At 39.6% G+C, this 21041-nt stretch overlaps 2 protein-coding genes and 1 long non-coding RNA gene across 4 annotated transcripts; 1 reads left to right on the top strand and 2 right to left on the bottom strand.

Annotated features, from left to right (window-relative positions):
* Positions 1-4439: 4439 nt before the first annotated feature.
* Positions 4440-8312, bottom strand: LOC112841632 (CD209 antigen). Its single transcript, XM_005465592.4, has 6 exons — positions 8096-8312; positions 7345-7446; positions 6911-7264; positions 5899-6035; positions 5675-5775; positions 4440-5483 (listed from the first exon to the last, which is right to left on the bottom strand). The coding sequence occupies exons 1-6, from the start codon at positions 8238-8240 to the stop codon at positions 5342-5344; spliced, it is 981 nt and encodes a 326-aa protein (XP_005465649.1). The 5' UTR covers positions 8241-8312; the 3' UTR covers positions 4440-5341.
* A 2048-nt stretch (positions 8313-10360) lies between these two features.
* On the top strand, positions 10361-12849 carry LOC109202404 (uncharacterized). Its single transcript, XR_002062327.2, has 2 exons — positions 10361-11157; positions 11516-12849. It is a non-coding gene; the product is annotated as an uncharacterized LOC109202404 (long non-coding RNA).
* A 3437-nt stretch (positions 12850-16286) lies between these two features.
* Positions 16287-20505, bottom strand: LOC109202402 (CD209 antigen-like protein C). 2 transcript variants are annotated; one of them, XM_019359685.2, is made up of 6 exons: positions 20086-20505; positions 19446-19547; positions 19141-19368; positions 18016-18152; positions 17809-17909; positions 16287-17663 (listed from the first exon to the last, which is right to left on the bottom strand). In XM_019359685.2, exons 1-6 carry the CDS (start codon positions 20228-20230, stop codon positions 17522-17524), a joined length of 855 nt encoding a protein of 284 aa, XP_019215230.2. In that variant the 5' UTR covers positions 20231-20505; the 3' UTR covers positions 16287-17521. The 2 variants fall into 2 exon arrangements, with proteins under 2 accessions (XP_019215230.2, XP_025763614.1); XM_025907829.1 differs by lacking the exons at positions 16287-17663; positions 17809-17909 and adding an exon at positions 18836-18881 and having other exon boundaries at positions 18080-18152.
* Between the last annotated feature and the right edge of the window lie 536 nt (positions 20506-21041).

Here is a 21041-nt window from a genome sequence, read left to right as displayed (position 1 = left end):
GGGTCACGTCCAACAGGGCAGAGGAGGATTTGGTCTTGGAGCAGTAACACCTCAGTGGCAACAGGCATCTGTAACCGAACGTCGAAAAATGGTGGTGGAAGAGGTGAGACGACAGGAGGAAACAGCCAGACATGCTAGAGCCGTAGCACTGGCCAAGCAGGGTCGCTGGATGAATTGTGAGAGTGTTGAAAAGAGGAAACTCTCATGGAGTGAAATCTGGGGAATGGAGTCTAATAGACTAAGTTTCATCATCCGAGCGACATACGATGTGCTGCCTTCCCCAATAAATCTGCAGCTGTGGTTTGGAAAGGACTCATCCTTTCCCCTGTGTACAGTCCCAGCCACACTCAAGCACATCTGGGTTGGTTGTAGGACTAGCCTTACTCAGGGCAGACACACATGGAGACACAACCGGGTCCTCAGGTGTCTAGCCGAGAAAGTTGAGCGCAAAAGAAAATCCATCAACGCTCAACCTTTCACGAACCAAGAGGTGCGTCAGCTTTCATCAACATTTGTCCGGGAGGGAGACAAGCTGAGGACGAGCCCCTGAACCCTCGACCTGGGCCTGCTGAAGGTTGGCAAGGTTTGGCAGATGCATGTGGACTTGGATCAGAAGCTAATTTTTCCCACAGAGATCGTAACAACTACTCTGCGACCAGACCTCGTCCTTTGGTCTAACTCCCAGAAACTTGCGTACGTCATTGAGCTGACCCATGGGAGGAAGCAATTGAGGAAGCGTTTGAGCGTAAGAAGCTGCGGTATGCCAACTTGGCAGCTGAGGCAGAGGACAGAGCAAAACTGCTTAGAGAGATTAGGATCAGAGGACAGGCGCAACGGCAGGCTATAAGAGAACTAGTTAACACTGCTGAGAGGACCAGTCACTGGCTATGGCTAAAAAGGGCCGACATCACTTGGGCAGCTAAGGCAGTCAGCTAACCGCAATACACATCACAAATATTGATCAACCCATGGTGGGCCTGCCTCAACAGGGGGCGTTAAAAGGGTGAAACAACATTAGAAGTTTTGCTGGTTGACGGATACAGCTGTCTCGGGGCCTCCTGGTGACTGTGCAGTTAACCTCATGGTGGAATGAAAGAACAGGAAAGAAAAATGTTCCACTCTTCTCCCCTCTGCTCTTCTTCCCTGTTCTGGGAGGCAGTGGGGAGGTAGAGCGTACAGCCCAATCCGGCGGGGAGGTGTGGGAAGCCCGATCAGGCCCCCCCCTTCCGGCTCTCCTCTCTGCTCTCTCCTATCTTATCTTACTTACTTGTCTTGCTCCTCTCTATCACCTTTTCTGTCCCTTTGAAGAAATGAGGCTCCATAAATGTTAAAGAGGTAAGTATTTCTCAGTTGCATTGAATAGATAGAATAAACTGTAGAAAACTAAACAGCAGAAAGTAGAAGAGAAAGAACAATTTTAACATAAACCAGTGACACACTCCGGGGCCTGATCAACCCTGGCAGGGCCTCCTTGGATGAGGGTGTCTAGTGATAATGGCCGAAACACCCGATGAATCCAAGGTCCACTACTGACGATGTGTCCCAAATCTTAATATGATAATTTAGATCAGAGCTCTAATCCCAAAACCTAACCAATGAAAAATGGCAGATTAGCCTGGGTAAAAGAACAAAAGTTGAGGCACACAACGATGTGTGCCGCTGGTAAAGTTTCTGGGCTGCTTTTCCTCATAACAGCCATCCCCCAAGATTTTCTCCGTTAAAGCAATGCATTGTCAGGGATTGTAACATCTAGTCCTTTTACTGAATGACAAGAATGGATCATGGTGACTGTGGCTGTGACACAAAAACTGTGAGTCACAAAGTGTTTGTATTGTATTGTGGCGGAGGTGTGGTCCCTGGATCAGCTGCAGGGGAGGGGTATTGCAGTAAGCTCAAGGGTTTGTTGCCAGGGAGGTTGGAGGGACAGGTGATGGTGATTGTCCTGATGAGACTTTTCCTTTATATTGTGAGTGTGTGTGTGCTGGAAGCTGACTGGAAAGTTGGTGGACGGGGGTGCAGAAGTGTAGAACTATATGTGTCAGAAAGTCTCCTTGTATTTCAGGTTCATTGTTATAATTTTAGTGGTAATTTCCTTATGCATCTATAGGTTTCCACTACGTTCTCACTGTTTGCTGATGGTGTCACATGCTTTTACGACAGTCCAGCTAAGAGTCCGAGGAGCACTAAGCACATTTTTTCCATGAGTGCGGGGGAGTTGTGATTTCTAGCCGTGTGCGTTCCTTCGCAAAAGTGAGTCAGAACCTCTCTAGGTCTAAGAGTCAATTCCAAAATTTATAGGAAGGATATGCAGACATTCCTGCTCTCTGCCTGTGGCACTGTGAGATTTTATGTTGTAATTTGCAATGAAAAGTAATGATTGGTATCGTCCCTGTTTTCTTGTTATTTAGAACCACACACGTATGCACCCCCATACTCTCACTGAGTATGCCAATTGCTGTACTATTGGCCTGCTGTTCAATCAGTTAATACTCCTTAAAGTATATCTGGAAAGAGTCCTTGTCCTGAGGAAGCTATCGCACTGGCATGCTAGAGATAACTCTCTAACAATATGTGTGCAACTGCAATAAACATACCGGAAAAGTGGTCACAATAACAGTGTGTGGGTCCCAGTCATTACATGTATTATTTTACTCTTCTGAACTTCTCAATGTTTACCACCCTTTTTCTGACCACCTGATATTTCCTCTGTGCTTGTACAGCCTTGATCCATGATTTGAATCTGCATTGTTAACTCAGTTGGGTGTTCAGATATCTGAGGTGAACAGCGTTTTGTGAGTTTCTGAATTTGCAAGTTATAGTTCTGAATATCCACTAACACAAGTGGTTTTCTATTAAACAGGAAACTGCTATTTAAACTATTAAAACTCAATACAAACAAGTTCCAGCTGTAGCCTGTACTATGAAGTATGTTCAGTAAAACCAGAGTACTACAGAAAACCCAGCATTAATCCCGAAGTTAATGCTTTAGCTTTTTTGTTTTTACAAAATTGTTATCCTGGAAAAAATTCTCTTTCCGTATTTTCAATGTTAAATTATTTTATTTTAAACTTTGGCTGAAGTACAGTCAAAAGCTTTCATTTACTATTCACTATGATTAACTTTCTTTCCTCCTACATGTCACAATAAGTGGTATTACTGTAGCTTGGACGCAATCAGAAACCACTGCAGCTCAGCTTTTATTATCATTATGGTAACCTAGCATGCTGCTATCAAACTGATTAAATAGTTTTTCACTCATGCCGTCTACTGTCTGCTCCACAACTATGCGTGAAGAGTAAAATAAAACAAAACACTGTGACTGCAAATAACATTTTGTATTCCAATGACTCTCACTTTGATCCAAAATAAAACCAGTGCAGATAAATCAGATGACTAACACTACTGCTTTCATTGTCTCAACTGTGTTTATCACTGAATTATATAAGTTTACTGAATAATAATATTCAGTAAACATATATACTTGGATGCATTTATTGATTGTTGGGTACTTGCAAGAAAAAAGAAAAAAATAGGGATAAGGTTGATGAACCATACCACCTTTAAGCTAGGTTAAGCAGCAACGTGATGATTGGTGAGCAGGAGTATGGCTTTATGGCAAGAAAAAGCACTACAGGCTGATGTTTGCTGTGAGAGTGCTTCTCTCAGTATAGAGAAAGTCAGAAGAGGTGCACTGTGTCTTTTGTGAATTTAGAAAAAACATTAGAGGAGCTGAGGTATTGCACGAAGTCAGAAGTGGCAGAGAAGAACAAAGGGTAATGTGGGACATGCCTGAGGTCAGTGAGATAGTCGTGAGGAGTAGAATGGGAGTGACAGATGGGTTAAAGGTGGGCGTGGAGGGCATCAGAGATCTACTCTGAGCCCCTTCTTGTTTGCGGTTGTGATGGACAAGTTGACAAATGAGGTCAGGCAGAAGTCTCTGTGAACTATGGTGTTTGCAGACGACACTTATCTGTAGTGAGAGCAGAACCAGGTGGAAGAGACTATTGAGAGATGGAGCCATGCTCTAGAGAGAAGAGGAATGAAAGTAAGACAGAATGAGTGAGGATAGAAAGAGTAGAGGTCATAAAGGTAGATGAGTTTAAATACCTGGGTTTAACAATTCAGAGTGAGTGGAGATTAGTGTCAGGTGGGATTTGGGACAGAAGAATAGCAGGAAGCATGAAAGGGAAGGTTTACAAGATGGCAGCAGGCCTACTGTGATGTATGGTTTAGATTATGGTTTTTGCACGAACAAAAACATGGGAGGCAGAGCTGTATATGTTAAGATTTTCACTAGGACTAGGATGAACAATATTAGAAATGAATACATGAGAGCGAAAACTTGGGTTGGGTTTTGCATTTTTGCACAGCACACTGAGAGGATTTTTTCCCAAATCTTTGGTCTTTCCTCAATAAATGAGTCAGGTGGAGTAAAACAAGTCCAAATTGTCAACATTTTAATGATTAAATTGTAAATACAGATGGAAAGTTTATGATAACAGAATATTTTTTCTATAAGATGAGAATTTTTGAGCATGGGATTGTTGAGCAAGTTTTTTTAATCTGACACGTCTTAAAATTGTCATGACCAGTCACACCAAAGCAGATCGCCGGCTGATTAAAGATCCTGGATATAGTAACAAAAGACATTCTTGATTTTGAAAGCAAAGCAAAAACCCTTTAAACTTGTTTCCATCTATGTCCACACGTACACGGGTATTTTTGTTTAAAAAAAAAATAAATCATCTTCCACATGTGCATTTTTGTAAAATATCTCCATGATATAATTCTGTGTCGAAATGTTGGCCAATCAGAAATCTAGAAGCCCGAGAGGGAAAGCGTAAACAAAGATGGTGCATAGAAGCAGAAATGAGTCCTATGTGTGGACAGTGAGATGGAATTATTCCTTAATATTACACTTAGGTTGTGAGAGCATCTGTGTTGAATGTGAAAGCCATGTCCAAAGTTCACTCTGACGCCTCTGTCTTTCCAAGTGGAGGGGCAGCAACTGTGTGTGTTTATGTAAGCGTGTAAAAACTGCAGATCTGACGTTAAAAAAGGCGCACACTTTTGATGTTGCGTGACTAAATCTCCATTTTGCTCGTCCACATGTAAACGCAAAAAAATGAGTTTTCGATAATCTCCACCCTGGCAGGAGTTTTTAAAAATCTCAGTTTTCAGTGGACAAAAGGCCCAAATGCATAGAAAAAGCTGTGTTTTCAAAAATACCCGTGTATGTGTGGACGTAGCCTAAGTGTCCACTGTTTTCTGTTCCGTTTCATTTCAGGAATTCATTTCATGGCTCTGTGTTCTGCAGTATTTGTTGGCCGTGGATGTCAAGTTATTGAGAAACTCTCTTCTCACATATCCAGAAGTGTTTATTGGAACATGTTTCATCATTCCAGCTGTTTTGTGAGTCATAAGCCTTTATCTGTCCACAATTTTCCGTTCTGCCACCATTTGGTTCCCCACTATTCCAGTAGCTGAAATACAGATAAAATTATAAGTTATAAACTTATAAAAATTATATTATAAAAAAATAAATTATAAACTCAACAGATCAGTCAGTCTTATGTTTTTAGTAACAAGATATGAATTTAATTAAGTTAGTTAATGTACTTGATGACATAAGAAGACTTTATGGACAAGGGAGGAATTTAATTTTTATTTCAACCTTGTGGTCATGCGAGTCCCATCCACCCATTTCCATGTCCCCTCTGTCAGTGAGTCAGTCAGTCCAATCCACAAATACTTCTTGAACTGGTTCACAAAATTCTAGTTGAAAGACAAGTAAGTGTAAATATACAGAACGTAAAGTGATGTGTCAGTGCATTCTCTGATTTCATTCAGTGTTTTATTCTGCACATAATACGTTTTATTATGTTTGCACACACACACCTGTTCTTCTCGGCTGTTGATAATCATCAGGTTTGAACCTTTTTGAAGACAGTCTTGTCTGCTTTCTTCCCAGGATTTCTGCTCTGAAGACACTTGGTACAAACTATCACTGAAGGCCACCCAGTTTCCTCGGCAATCTGTTGAAGAAAAACAGAATAATAATTTGGCCTTTGTTAGGATCTAATCTTTAAGGCTAATATCTCATAATTAGCATCACATATTTGTTCCACAAGTGTCAGTAGTACAAATTCACAAAGCTTTAACATATGAGAGAAAAAACACTGTCCCAATGTTGCACAATATATCTAGTTTTACATCAAATAAAAAAGTTTTATTTTGGTTTTGTTATTTAAAAGAACATGAGAAAAAAATGTATCATTTTTGTGCATTCAGAAGGAGTGTGTGGGAAATATATATTTTATCTAATGATTTTGCCTGACTCAGCAACTGTTACTGACCAGTAAAAATAAGGAGAAACTCGAGGTTTTGTCCAAAGTCCACTTCTCAGAAGGCTTCATGGTGCTTTAGTAATTTCTAGCATAACACACACTGTGAACTGAAACTGCAGTATTAAAATTTCTGTCATTGGTTCGGTGTCTTTCACAACTAAATATGGAAATAAAAAAACAGCTGAGACATACTGGTTGAAGTTAAAGATAAAAATGAAGAGATTTTTTTTCTTGTCTACATGGATTAAAGCACCAGTATGAACTATATCTAAATAGACTTAGAATGTATGAAATATTCATATATTCACATTAAGCTCAATTTACATTTAATTCTAGGTTTCACTGAGGCTTTCTTTTTCAATAGTATGGACCTGTCCAGATGTTAATATGGTGGAAGGTGATACTGAATTTCACTTTTCAAGTCTTAACCAGTATCGTTAACGCTGTGTTTCAATAATGCATTAAATGAGAAAAAAACAACAACACTGTCATGTACTTGAGCGTTAACTTCAAATGTAGAGGCAAAAATTTCTGTAAGAGATAAAATGGAAACAAATAGTTACCTTGAAGCTTTCTCTGAAGATTGTCTCTATTTTTGGTCATGTCTTCAAATCTTGTCTGGAGCTGGTCTCTCTCTTTAACTTTGTTGTTGTAACTGGTCAGCAATTGGTTCTTTTCAGTTTTCAAGTTGTTGTAACTGGTCAGTAACTGGTCCTTTTCAGTTTTCAAGTTGTTGTAACTGGTCAGTAACTGTTCTCGTTTGATTGTCAGGTTGTTGTAACTCGTCAGTAACTGGTCCTTTTCAGTTTTCAAGTTGTTGTAACTGGTCAGTAACTGGTTTCTCTCGCTGGTCAAGTTGTTGTAAAGCCTGTGTGGCAACACTGTGTCCATTTCACCAGGAGATTTGCCTTGGGTGACTGTAGGACATGCCAATATCAAATAAAAAACATTGCTTGTGAGGTTTTTAGCATGCTAATTACATATTTCTTGTACTCACAGAGAAAAACCACAGTTATGAGTCCAATCAGGAGGAAAAGACACAGCAGGCCCAGAAGAATCACAGCAGCTCTGCAGTAACTCTTCTTTACAAATTCAGCCTCTGCAGGTAGAAGTTTATATTTGTTACAATGCTAAAGGTGAAGAATATTTATATCCTTAGTATTTTATGTTACGATAAAATATATATTTTCTCTACAAAGTAATATGTGAACTTCTGCTCTTGAAATCAACATCTGACCAGAAAGAAGCAAACTTGTTTCTGGGTGATTATGGCTGTGACACAAATACTGTGATTGTCACACAGTGTTTTATTGTATTATTTTCTCTTTTGAACTTAGAATCCAACAACCACAGACCACAGTATAAATTAAAACTGACACTGCAACTAATAAAAACCAAAGTTTTTTGCTCTATTAAACTATTAAAACTGAATTGAAATAAACACACGCTGAATGTGTTTGAGCCTGTCCTGAATTAAAAACAAAAATTTAAATTTAATCAAAATTATGGGCTAAGGGCCACCTGTCAACTATTCATTTCAGCACAATCAAATAAAGATAAAAATACCTTAAAATATAAATCTTTCAAATTAAAAACAAAACATCCAAAACTACAGTAACATTGCAGCAAACTGGACCCTACATCTACCTGGTATTAGTTTTACTTTTTGTTTAATATCTGCACAATAATTCATCAACATATCAATGTAGTATCTAAATCTAATATGTTTACTTGTTTTTGTTTATTACCTGGGAATCCAAGTCCAGTCATTTCACATTGCACAGTTTGACTCACTTCATCATCGATAGAATTGTCTTCTGAAGTTTCTACCAGCCTTCTCAACTTTATGTTGCTACCTGATACGTCCTCCATGCCCATATAGGCTTGACCCATGATTTTATTGGTATTGCTGGTTCAGTTGGGTCCTTATATATCTGAGGCGATCAGCATTTTGTGAGCGTGTGAACTGTGTAAAAATCCACTGGCACAAGCAATTCTTTATTTAACAGGAAACTGAGAGCTAGAGGAATGAAATTGTCATGCTGCTTTCATTTCCCTGAATCCTGACACACCTCAGGACTGTTGTTGGGTTATGACTGCATTTGTCTTTGCTTTTGAATACACAGACAACAGTCACTACAGCCCTAATCCAACTGAAACCAATTACTGTATGTCATACTAGGAGTACAAGTAGAACAGTAGAAATGACCAATGCATGGTAGTTCATTTGCACACATGCTGGCATGGTAAGAACACTTTTCGTCTATATATACACTTCCTCTCCCGCTCGCCCCTGCTGACGGTCTATCCTTCAAGCTCGGGTCCTCGGCCTGGGAGCTAGATAGAGATACATATACATATATATAAAATTAAATCTATATATATATATATATATGCACACAATTAAATAATTTAATTTACTAACTTCTTCTCACAGCACAGACCACTTTTGATGCAAAATTTATATTTTACATTACAGACAGGTCAGAGAGATGGACATATATATTTCATTCTTTAGGTGAACCCACCACCAGTAAGCAGCCATTGTCATTTTTGCAATTGATTCAGTGAACTAAGTTGGATGTATCGCTCTCATTTTTTTAGTTTATTTAACAGAAAAATGAAACTGATGCACTCTCATAAACTTAGAATTAACCCTTTAAAACTACATATGGCTACCAGTGGAAACCACCATGTTTCCCCACCATCTTGAATACACTAGCTGAAGTGTGCACCACCTTTCTATTTAATTGCACTTTTGGCTAGAGACCAGCCACATAAATTGTATTCCATTTGTTTACTGTCTGGGCAAATTTTAATTTGTGTCTGCACCTTCAGACTCCAGATGTGAAGGATCATTTCTGTCTCTTACCATCTGAGAACACCTCCCCTTCAAAAAAAACATGGCAAAAACATGGACGAGACAACCTAACTGGCATCTAGATAAAATATTAACCTTGTCACCTTAACCGAAGTCAGGGAACTAACATACAAATAACTGTGTATGCATGCTTATTTACTCCCGATATTGTGACAATGACTTATTATCAGAAGATTAGACACCTTTTCGCCTCAAGACAGCTGAAAACAAGCCTGCTAAATAAGAACAACCTCTGCCGGTGATAAGCTAACATTATAGCAGAAAATTTTTGGGTGGAAAAAAATCATGCTTTCCTTCTGATAAATAATTTGATTATATTCTCACATTGTATGAAAGTCACTAAGTGACCAAGTACAACATGGCTTGATCCACTTAAAAGAAAGTTTCAGTAATGCCGGCTAATTCTAAATTACAGCAGCTAACAGCAGCTGTGAAGGCTGCAATTACAGCCAGATACAGTGGTAATATCAACTAAACATCAGTGTTACATTAAAGACGTACAATAACACTACACTTACATATTTTTCTTTCTTTAAATGTGTAAATTAATTTATTGGGTAATAAAGAATTGGTTTTGGTTTAGAACTAATTTACTTATAAAATCACATAATACTGTATTCTAAAATAAGTGCACAAATTTTAGTTTACACTGTTATGTCTATGATTTAATCTTTCTTTGTTTTCTGAGTTACCCCAATGGAATCTGCTCCCAATCCCTTGTTGGATGAGCTAAGAGGTGGAAAAGGGATGGAGCAAGCACATATGGAGAACTGCACTTTGGGTCTTGACCACTATTTAAGTTTCCCCCTTGTCTTGTTTAGGTAGTTCAGTTTGTTTGAGTTAGTAGTATTGTTTGTTGCCTGCTTTTGAGTAGAACTCTGTTACTTTGATGTGTTGTTGTGTCTTCCTACCCCTGTGTTAAGTTTCCCTTGCCCTTCATGTGTTTCATGTCTGTCTTACATTGTCAAGTTCATGTTGTCATGTCTGCGTCTCATTATGTTTCCTGTTTTATTTTGAAGAGGTCTTGTGTTCCTGTGTTCATTGTGTTTAGTGTTACTCTTCCACTGTGACGTCATTATGTTCATCTGTGTCAGCTGTTTCCCCATGTGTTTCCACTTCCCCTGATTACCTCCTGTGTGCTATTAGTCTGTGTGTGTTCATTCATTCTTTGTCCAAGTGTCTGTTATGATACCTTGTCTCCATGATTATGTATTTATGCCAGGTGTCCATGTCCCAGGGTTCTATTATGTTTAGTTCACCCATTTTAGGTTATGATTTAGTTTTGCCTTTGTTTTGTATCTCTTAGTCCAGCCTCTAATAAACGGGTTGTTTTCAGTTAATATTAAGTTGTGTTATTTTGCATGTCTGCACTTGGGTCCACCTTCTACACTTCTTATCGTCTGCCTCAGCCAGACTGTGATACAATGCTCTGACCATGACGGACCCAGCGACACGCAGCCCCCCCCAGACGAGCTCAAGGAGAGGCTAATTCACACTGTGGGGGATTGATGCGGCACGTGGTGGGAGCTCTCGGGAAAAGAGGCGCGGGAAGAAAAGGTTTATCAGCTGCAGGGATGTTTTGAGGCATTTCCCTGGTTATGGGAGGTAGAACACCCTCTGATAGCCGACTTTTTCCACACCACCCTCCAAATCCATTCACAGCACCAGCTGGCCAGTGTGCGGGCTGAATCTTCCCAGCCCTGCGGTGATGCAGCTCTCCCTTCACCGGCCACAGGAGTAAAGGTCGGTGCTCTCAGACTGTCGTCTGTCTTCATGCCCATGTCGGCGCAGCAGCGGACAAGTGTTGTGTTTTCCTTGCCGCAACTGGAGGCTGCGTCTACCTCAGCTGTAATGGCTCCTGCCTCCACAACTATGGCGTCCAGGAAGAGGCGGCATCCACATCACCACCGCGGCTTACAGCAGCGTGAGGTGAGTGACTATTTTTTGCTCTTCATGTTTTCTCTATGGAGGCCATGCAAATGAATCCTGATTTGCTGGTTTATGGGCCCAGCTATGTAAAGAATGTTCGTGAATATCTAAGACTGAAAATACTCCTGTCAAAACACACAGTAACAAAATGACTGTCGGTGGGGCAGCCATCAGTAATCCCACTAGCAGAGGTGCCGTCATTAAGCCACCAAAGACGCCTTCCTCAGACTGTCTTATTCCTCTTCACAATTATTTGGTGTCTCTGTGTTGCTCATGCTAAAGACTGTCCTACCATGGAGAATACTAGTTTTACTCTTCCTGTGACTACCTTTTTTTTTTTTTTTTTTTTTGAACCCAGGCCAACTGAGGCTCCGCTTTGTCCTTCACCTGTATCTGTTCTTCAGGTGAGACAGCTGATGCCCAGCAACCGCCTGCAAGCCCAGTCACTGAGTCTGGTACTACTGATTTTTCCTTGTGGGATGTGGAACCAAATAATGTGCTAATTGAGACTGAATCTATGAACATTAATCCTGTGACCAGCTCCAGTGTTAATGGCCTTGATTATGAACTGCTGGGCAATGTTTCCATGGACAATGATATTATGAGCATTTTTCATGTACCTGAACTAACTCATTCAAAGTGAGTGGAACTGGGGGGTCCGAGAGGCCCGTCCAGCATCCTGTCTTGTCAGCTGGTGGGTCCAAGTTACCTGTTGTGCCATCAGCAGCTTTTACTCAGTCGCCTGCTGCGTCACCACCTGCTCCTACGGCTGCCACGCCGCCGTCTGGTCCTGCTGCTGTCCAGTCCACGTCCAGCACCTCAACATCGCCGGCCACTTTCCAGGCCACTGGCTGGACATCAACGCCGTCGTGGGCAGCCTCTTGAATTGTGTCGCCGCCGTCTTTCACGCAGACAGCCTCCGGACCTCCTCTGTCGCCACTGCTGGCTCCGAAGTTGTCCTCCTGAGCTGTTGAGTTGCCGTCACTTTCCACGTGGCCTGCTACCTGAACTGTTGGGCCATGAACTCCTGTGCCGTCGCCCTCCTGAAAGGTTTACGAACTGTTTCCTGAGCTTGAGTGCCTTTCCTAGACTTTTATTTTGGACTGTTTCATAAGCTCCAGGTTTTCTTGTGAAACTTTTGCTCTGGCTTTTCAGTTTCATGTGTCTTATGATAATGTGTTCAGACTGCCTGTAGGGGAGAGCTGCTTTTTGTTTTATGATTTCCCCCCCCCCTTTTTTTTTTTTTTTTCCTCCCCCCCTTTTCCTCCCCCTTTCTGCTTATGTGTTGGGTTGGGTAAGTTATTATTGTAGGTGTCATGGTCTGGGTGAGTCTGCAGTTGGCTCCACCTTTGGGTGGGGAATCCAATTAGCCTTCACATCTGACTGCAATCAAGTCACTAGCATTTAAGAATAGCACTCACAACAGACCGCTGCCGGTTTTCTGAGTTTCTCGCATTCTCATCATGAGTCACTGTAAATCAAACACTGTATTCACATCAGTTTTGCCTCCATCTGTTTCTGCACTTGAGTCCACACACACAGCCTGGCCCTTTCGGCTGTAACAGTAGGTTGAATATTTTGTTTTCTTTGGAGTTAGGTAAGTTATTTTGTTATGCTGGCCTTAGCACTCTCTGAAATGTCAGTCTGAACCAGAACTTTAAAACTAGCAGGAAATAAACCTTTGAAAACTGCCATCTGGACTCCTCTTTCACTATTTTAACTTCATGTTAATCCCTCCTATCCCGTTGGTAACACACAACTTCTTCCAACTGACCAGCCAATCAGTCTTTCCAAAGCTGTATTTATATCATTCCCACAAACCTTCATTACACTCAGCACATGATTATTAAGACATTATTTTGTTCTCTATTTCGCCACTAGATGTCACTGAAACAAAGCTTTGACGAAGCTATTTTCAATACAATTGATGAAGTGGTTCAGTACTAGCTCATGGCTTCATTTTCACATCACTACAGTGATTTTAAAAAAAAAAAAAAAAAAGATTCTTTCTGTCCTTGATGATTGCTGCACCCAGAAGCAGAGCAGAATATAAGCATCGCGAAGGGGGAAAAGTCATGATAGTTTCTATGTAAAGTACGTATTGGTGTACTACAGCTTATCACATCCTTAAGCAACATGCGTATGATGTCACATTCAAAACCTCAGATTAACTATCACATTTAACATTTGCGTAATTCTTTTAATTAGCTGGAGAATAATTGCAAATTGCCCATACTGTGCGACGTAAGGAGCACTCTGATTAGTGTGAGACAGTCTGACTGCTTGAATTTTTCAACACTGACTTTCCTTGACAGTGTGCTGCTTGTACAAAGGGTATTCAGCCTCGGTATTTACACTCTACTCAACATGGATATATGAAGATCATTACGAGTGGTCATTGCTCTCTGCTGCCAGTTAATCAAATTGTCTTCCCTTCATTATGACATTCATTGTGATTTGGTGCTACATAAATAAAATTGAATTGAACTGAGGATGTATCATTTATGTAAAAGTGCTGAGGATTGTCTCCTTGTCAGAAATAGGCAATCTCTCAGCTTCCAGGTTAGGAAATGTGGCACAGAAGTCTTTTTTTTTTTTGACAAACAAGTTATTTATTAGTTGGTTTATTTATTTAATTATTGTTGCCTAAACAAATAACATAACCTTTTGGATAGCAAAGCGGTTTATACAATAAAAACACAGCACAGCAGATCAGTAGTCTGATCACAGGCCCCCTCAGACTGCAAGGTCAAATATCCTTTAGCATGAACAACAAAACAACAAATTGCTTTAACTTATTTAACAATACATACATCGTAAGTGAAAAGAATATCAAATAAAACTTCATGTTAAATGACAGCACATATTTAGTCAGTTTTTTTTGCTACTAGAGAAAAAACTGTCACTTGTTCTGAGAGGTAAAAGAGGAACTGGGGTAATCAGAATTTGAATCACCATACATAAGTAAGTCATGGGTGGCAGACATGTATGTGAGGGTAGTGAAAAAACAGTTATGAGAATAGTGAGCAATGTTGTGCTTGTTTAAGCACAACATTGCTTAATTAATCATTCTCTTTTTTTAAATGTGTAGGCCAGGGGTGTCCAAAGTCCGGCCCGCGGGCCGCCATTTTTAATTGGCCCTCAAGTAATTTTATAAATAGAATAGAAAATGGCCCGCACTTCAACTTTTGCGAGTGTATTGCACTTCTTAGTTTTAACACCAGGGGGAGCTATATGGCCCTGATTTAACTCCATAGGAGCTACTGTTGATCAAGGCAGTTGCTCTACCAAAAAGGACAATCACAGAAGAAATTTAGCCCAAGTTACCAAACATGGCAGAACCAAAGAAGCGAAAGGTAGAAAGTGAGTGCAGAAAATTTCAGACACGGTGGGAGAGTGAATATTTCTTTAAAGAATTCAAGGGGACGTGTATCTGTTTGATCTGCACTGAAACTGTGGCAGTTATGAAAGAGTATAATGTACGACGTCATTATGAAACCAAACATCAGGCCTATGCATCCTACACTGGTGCTGAGCAAGAGCAGAAAGTAAAGCAAAGGGTAGCTATCCTGCGGGGTCAGCAACAGTATTTTTTTCGTGCTCAAATTGTCCAGGAAAAGGCTCCAATAGCCAGCTATGAGGTCGCCCAACTCATCACAAGACATGGCAAGCCTTTTTCAGATGGAGACCTCATAAAACACGGCCTCGTTAAAGTCACCGAAATAATGTGCCCGAAAAAGTGCAGGACTTCAACAACGTCAGCATGTCCAGAAATACAGTTGTGCCACGCACTGAAGACTGTCAGCCAACATTAAACTGCAACTGTCTGATAAAGCTGTGCTTTTGATTTTTACTCCATCGCATGCGATGAGAGCACTGATGCCACAGACGCCGCACAGCTGCTATTTTTTTTTTTTTTTTGCGGGGAGTGGACGAGAGCACGAGCGCTTTAGGTGAGTAAAAAAATATATTCCACAGTACCCGTGTGTTAATGTGCAGGTACACATGCTTCAAATATCAATAATGCGCATCAATTCTGTCACTACCCTGCTTTTGCGCACCACTTTCTTATATGCGTTTTTCTTGTTAACACACAGAGTACACACCGCTGTGCACAGCGCACGCACACGCAAAGTCAGCTGATCTCATCTGATGCAGATCTGCTCCTTGATCAAGTGACATTTGTCCGGATTTTTGGCACGAGTGGCGTACGATGAGCACCACAGCTGGATGGCCCGATTTACATACCCAGCGCAGCTGATACTCACCAGAATAATTTACTAAAATTATATGCACTCCTGTTATTAAGTCCAGTTCAGTCTGATAATGTTGATAACCGTTTCAAACGAACGTTAATAGGTGTGTTGCTAAGCCTAAGAACTTAAATAACAAGCTTGAAATGTACCCGTCCCATTTTCCCCTTTGTTTTTTCTCTGTGCTGTAAATCTTCTGTCCAAGAGGAAATCTGCTGCTGTTCTGAGAATGAGCTACCAAAGCCTTTTCTGAATAAATCAATAAAGATCCATTTATGGAAAGCTGTGATGAAGGCAGTTTTGTCTTTAATTATATTCAACAATATAACACATTTGACCACTTTTAAATGATTTTTCTAACATTAATACACTAAAGTTAAGGTTATATACCTAATTTCTAGTAAGTGGCCCAGCCCCTCCTATATTTTTATGTATGTGGCCCTCAGTGAAAAAAGTTTGGACACCCCTGGTGTAGGCAATTTTTTAATCAAACATAGCTTACAATCTAGTGTAATAACAAGTCACATTAAAGCAGACCCCCTGCTTGTTAAAGATCCTGGATATAAGGATAAGTATTACACACATATCTAGGAAAATGTATTTGTAGGTGTGCAACCGCCATGAAATTTCCATTAGATGTCGGTAGCAACCCATTCAATCCACAAATGTAAAGAAATCAAACAATAGATATGCATAGATTAGGTTATGTTTAAAAGTGAGAAATAACACAGGGGAAAAGTATTAAACACGTTTACTCAAATGTATTTAATACTTCATACAAAAGCCTTTGTCTGCGATGATTGCTTTAATTACGATGCCTACTTGCATTGCTTGGGTGTGACTTTGGCTCAGTCTTTCACACAAACCATCTTCAACTCCTGAAGGTTCTGTAGCTCCTTCTGTGAACTCTGAGCTTTGCTTCTTTCCATAGATTTTCAGCTCGATTCAGGTCAGGCGATTGGCTGGGCTGTTCTAGCAGCTCCATTTTCTTTCAGCTGAGAGTTTCTTTAACTTTGTGTTTGGGATCATTGTCTTTCTGAAACATCCACCCTCGTTTCATTTTCATCATCCTGGTAGATGGCAGGAGATGTTTATCAAGAAAATCTTGGTACATTTTTCCATTCATCCTCCTTTCAATTATATGAAAGATGCCAGTGCTGAATGTTGAAAAATAAAATAACCCCACACTATGATGAACCCACCTCCAAACTTCATTATTTGTGTGGTGTTTATGGGGTGATATGACTTTTGACCTTCAAACATGCTGTGTATTAGTCTCATCTGGCCAGGCTATATTCTAACAGTATTTCACAGGGTTGTCAAAGTGTGGTTCAGCACACTCAATGCGCTTTAATATGCCATTTCTTCACCAACGGAGTATTCCAATTTGAACGTTTACACAGGCCATGGCAGTTGCGTGCATTACTTATTTCCTTTAAAATGATTGTATCAGCTAATTTCTGTAGCTTTCTGCAAGGGGTCCTTGGCCTTGAACATCTCTTTTAATAATCGTTTTCACTTCTGTCTAAAATCTTTTTGGATCATCAGGTCTTGATCGATTTATGGTGAAATGATGTTCTTTCAACTTCTTTTTTTTACCCAACAGTGCTCACTGGAACCTTCAGTAGTTTAGAAATTCTTCTAACCAATGTTATCAATATGGGTTGCAACAGTCTCAAGAGACCTCATTGGTTTTACCCATCATGAGATGTTTGTTGAGCAAAACCTCAGTAATGACACAGCTTTTTATAGCCCATCAGTTGGGACTGAACCAGCTGATATTAATTTGCCTAAGTGGCAGAATTGTTTTCTTATTACTAATACAGTTCAGCTGGTGTCACAACTCTCCATGCCTTTTTGCACCTTTTTCACGTGTTCAATACTTTTTCCGTGTCATTTTTCATTATTATACATGCTTGTAATAATGACTTGGATTGTTACTGACATGGCAAGAATTTTATGTTAATAATACCTTTAGAAATAAGTTTACTCAGAAAATTTGTGACTTATTTTACTCGCTGTAAGTGTCCACTGCTTTCTGTTCAGCTTCATTTCAGAAGTTGATCTCATGGCTCTGTGTTCTGCAGTATTTGTTGGGCGTAGATGTTAAATTATTGAGAAACTCTCTTCTCACATATCCAGAAGTGTAGAACGGAACACGTTTCATCATTCCAACTGTTTTGTGAGTCATAAGCCTTTATCTGTCCACAGTTTTCATTTGTGCCACCATTTGGTTCCCCACTATTCCAGTAGCTGAAATACAGATACAATTATAAGAATTAAACTCAACAAGTCAGTCTTTGGTTTTTAGTAAAAAGATATTAACCAAATAATTTTGTTAATGTACTTGATGACATAAAAAGACTTTATGGACAAGAGATTAATTTTTTATTTGAACCTTGTAGTCATTTGAGTCCCATTCAACCATTTCCATGTTCCCTCTGTCTCTGAGTCAGTCAGTCCAATCCACAAATGCTTCTTGAACTGGTTCACAAAGTTCTTTATTAAGAAAGAGAAAAATTAAATGTACACATTCAGAACATAAAGTAATGTATCGTCATTCTTTCTTCTGCACACATCTATGTTTGTGCACACACACACACACCTGTTCTTCTCGGCTGTTGATAATCATCAGGTCTGAACCTTTTTTAAGACAGTCTCGTCTACTTTCTTCCCAGGATTTTTGCTTTGAAGAAACGTGGTACAAACTATCACTGAAGGCCACCCAGTTTTCTTGGCAATCTGTTTAAGAAAAACAGAATAATAATTTGTGCTTGCTTTGTGATAGGTAGCATACACAGAATCGCAGTTATGAGACTTTGAAAAACCATTGCTTTGGAGAAGCAATAAGTGGTACAAATTAAAAGCACTTCAATTAATATATATATACACATTACTAAGCACAATTTATCAAGGCTTACGTAAAATCTCGATCTAAATTCCCTGAAACTGTATGTGCTGTATATGTTAAACATTTTACAATTTTGCGTTGTGTGGCCTCAGAGAGAGTGCTTTCACATCTAATAATTTGTCTCTAATAATGTTGTTCGAGTCAGCAACTGTCACTGAAAAACACCACTTAGAGTTAGTTAGAGAGAAATGAGCTTTTCTCTTTTGTCCACTTCTTGTTTTGAAGTCTTGGTGGTGTTACAAGCATTAACACATCTATATTCAGCTGTGTGAGAAATGTAGAACTGAAGAAGGCTGCAGATATAATTGGAGGCAAGAAGTCAGTTAAACATCTTTTTGTCTATGCAGGATTTAACAATCAACAAGCTATTAGAAACTGTATAAATGTAAACATATAGAATGTTTATATTGTTACTCACATTAAACTTAGTTTAAATTTACATTACATTTACAACTTTACTTTTCAAAGGCCTTTCTCAAGATCTGTCCATCCATTCTATAGCACTTGTCCTTACCTCGGCCGCGGGAGGGTTGGCATGGGTTCAGAGGCAGATTGGCAGTCTGACACGGGGGTAACACAGAGACAGACAACCATTTTCGACTACATTTACACCTATGGGGAATTTTGAATGATCATAACCCACTAGAGAATGAGCGAAACCATGCAAACATAGGGAGAACATGCAAACTCCACACACACCACACAAACCCAGGATTCTTGCCTCACCATGCTTTTTAAAAAGCTACATTTGTTAAAGTGTTAAAGAGCCAAAAATGTTGTTAGAGATAAATCGGCCATCAAGCATTAATCTATAATTACATTGAAGCTTTCTCTGAAGGTCGTCTCTGTTGGTGGTCAGGTCTTCCAGTCTTTTCTGGAGCTGGTCTCTCTCTTTAACCAGATTGTTGTAACTTGTCTGTAATTGGTCTTGTTTGGTTGTCAGGTTGTTGTAACTGGTCTGTAACTGGTTTCTCTCACTGGTCACGTTGTCGTACAGCTCGTGTATTATCTCTGTCTCCATTTCCCACTGAGATTTGCCTTGGGTGACTGTTGGACACATCATCATAAAATAAATACATCACCTGTGAGGATTTTAGCATGCTTTACATTCATGTTTTACTCACAAAGAAAAACCACAGTTATGAGTCCAATCAGGAGGAAAAGACACAGCAGACCCAGAAGAATCACAGCAGCTCTCCAGTAACTCTTCTTTACATCTTCAGAACCTGCAGGTAGAAGTAAATATTTGTTATATGTCTAATCATAAAATATGTTTATATCCTCATACATTTTATTATAACACCAATTGCTATTTTTATCGGAAATCAGCATCTGAGAATGAGTCTTGGTGGCAACGACACAAATACTGTTAGTTTCAAAGTATTTGTATTGTATTGTTTTCTCTTCAGAGCTCGTTCCAAATGGTGTAAGTTTAAACTAACACTGAAAATAATCAAAACTAAAGTAAATACAAACATTAAATAAAAACTAAAATGAAAAACCCACACATTCTGGAAAACAGCTGAGTGTAAACCCAGATAAAAAAAAAAAAAACCTGTATATCTCAATCAAAATTAACAGCCAATGAAAAATCCAAAACTACAGTAACACTACAGCAAGCCAGACTCTAGATTACTTTTTCCTGAATTAAGTCTTTTTTCTTCAGACAGTTTGTATAGAATTTTCAGTTGTATTTTTAGATTTGTGCACAAAACTTTAGCAACACGTAATTGTAATATCTATAGATAGGTTTGTGGTTTTTACCTGGGGGTGCAGGTCCAGTTGTTTTACGTTGTACGGTTTGGATCACTTCATGATTCATATAAATGTCTTCCGCAGTTTGATGCTCCCTTTTAGACTTTCTGCGACAACCTAATACTTCCTCTGTATTCACATAGACTTCATCCATGATTTTATCTGTACTGGAGGTTTAGTTGGGTCTTTAAGTCTCTGAGGTGATCAATGTTTTGTGAGAGTCTCTGAAGTTGTGTGTAGCAGCTCTGACCTGTGTGAAAATATATTGACACAAGCAGTTCTCTTTTTAACAGGAAACTGAGGTCTGATGGCACTCCTCAGGACTGTGTTTGGGGTTTTGACTGCATTTGTCTTTGTATTTGAATATGCACACAATACTCGCTGCAGCACTTTTTCCACTTGAAAGAATTTAAAATATATCACACATTATAAGTATGAATAAAAACAGGAGAGGCCACTGCATGTTAATCTTAAAACATATTATATATTAGAATTAGTGCTGTCAGCGTTAATCTTGTTAAAATGATATTAACACCATAACCGCAATAATTAGGCAACTCTCCGTCAGCGAGTTAGCGCGGATCGCCCCGTGCGTGGGGCTGGATGGTGCTAACGCGTTAACGAGCTAAACGAGCTCGCGTTAACGAGCTGGACCAATTTTTAGCACAGTTCATTGGTCTTTGATCAGTGGTTGTTGATCAATGGTCATGACAATTTGCATATTAATAATCAAGAAACTGACTCCACATCGCGTTGTTCACCATCGGTGCTAGTTTCAGTCATTATGCAAATGTACTGTTTATAAGCTTGGAGTCAGCTGAGACTAAAGAAGTCACTTGGATGACTGCCTGAAAACAAGACTGAACATCTTCAACCGGTCTTTTACTCGCTAACGAGGGAAAGCTTGGTCAGAACCAGGCTGTGGAGCTAAACGCTCCTCACCTGTCTCCAAACCAACTCCTTCA

This window comes from Oreochromis niloticus, linkage group LG6 (genome assembly GCF_001858045.2).
Source record: "Oreochromis niloticus isolate F11D_XX linkage group LG6, O_niloticus_UMD_NMBU, whole genome shotgun sequence".
Classification (NCBI taxonomy): Eukaryota; Metazoa; Chordata; class Actinopteri; order Cichliformes; family Cichlidae; genus Oreochromis; species Oreochromis niloticus.
Note: the sequence above shows the minus strand (reverse complement) of the source record. Positions and strands in the feature narration are given on the sequence as shown.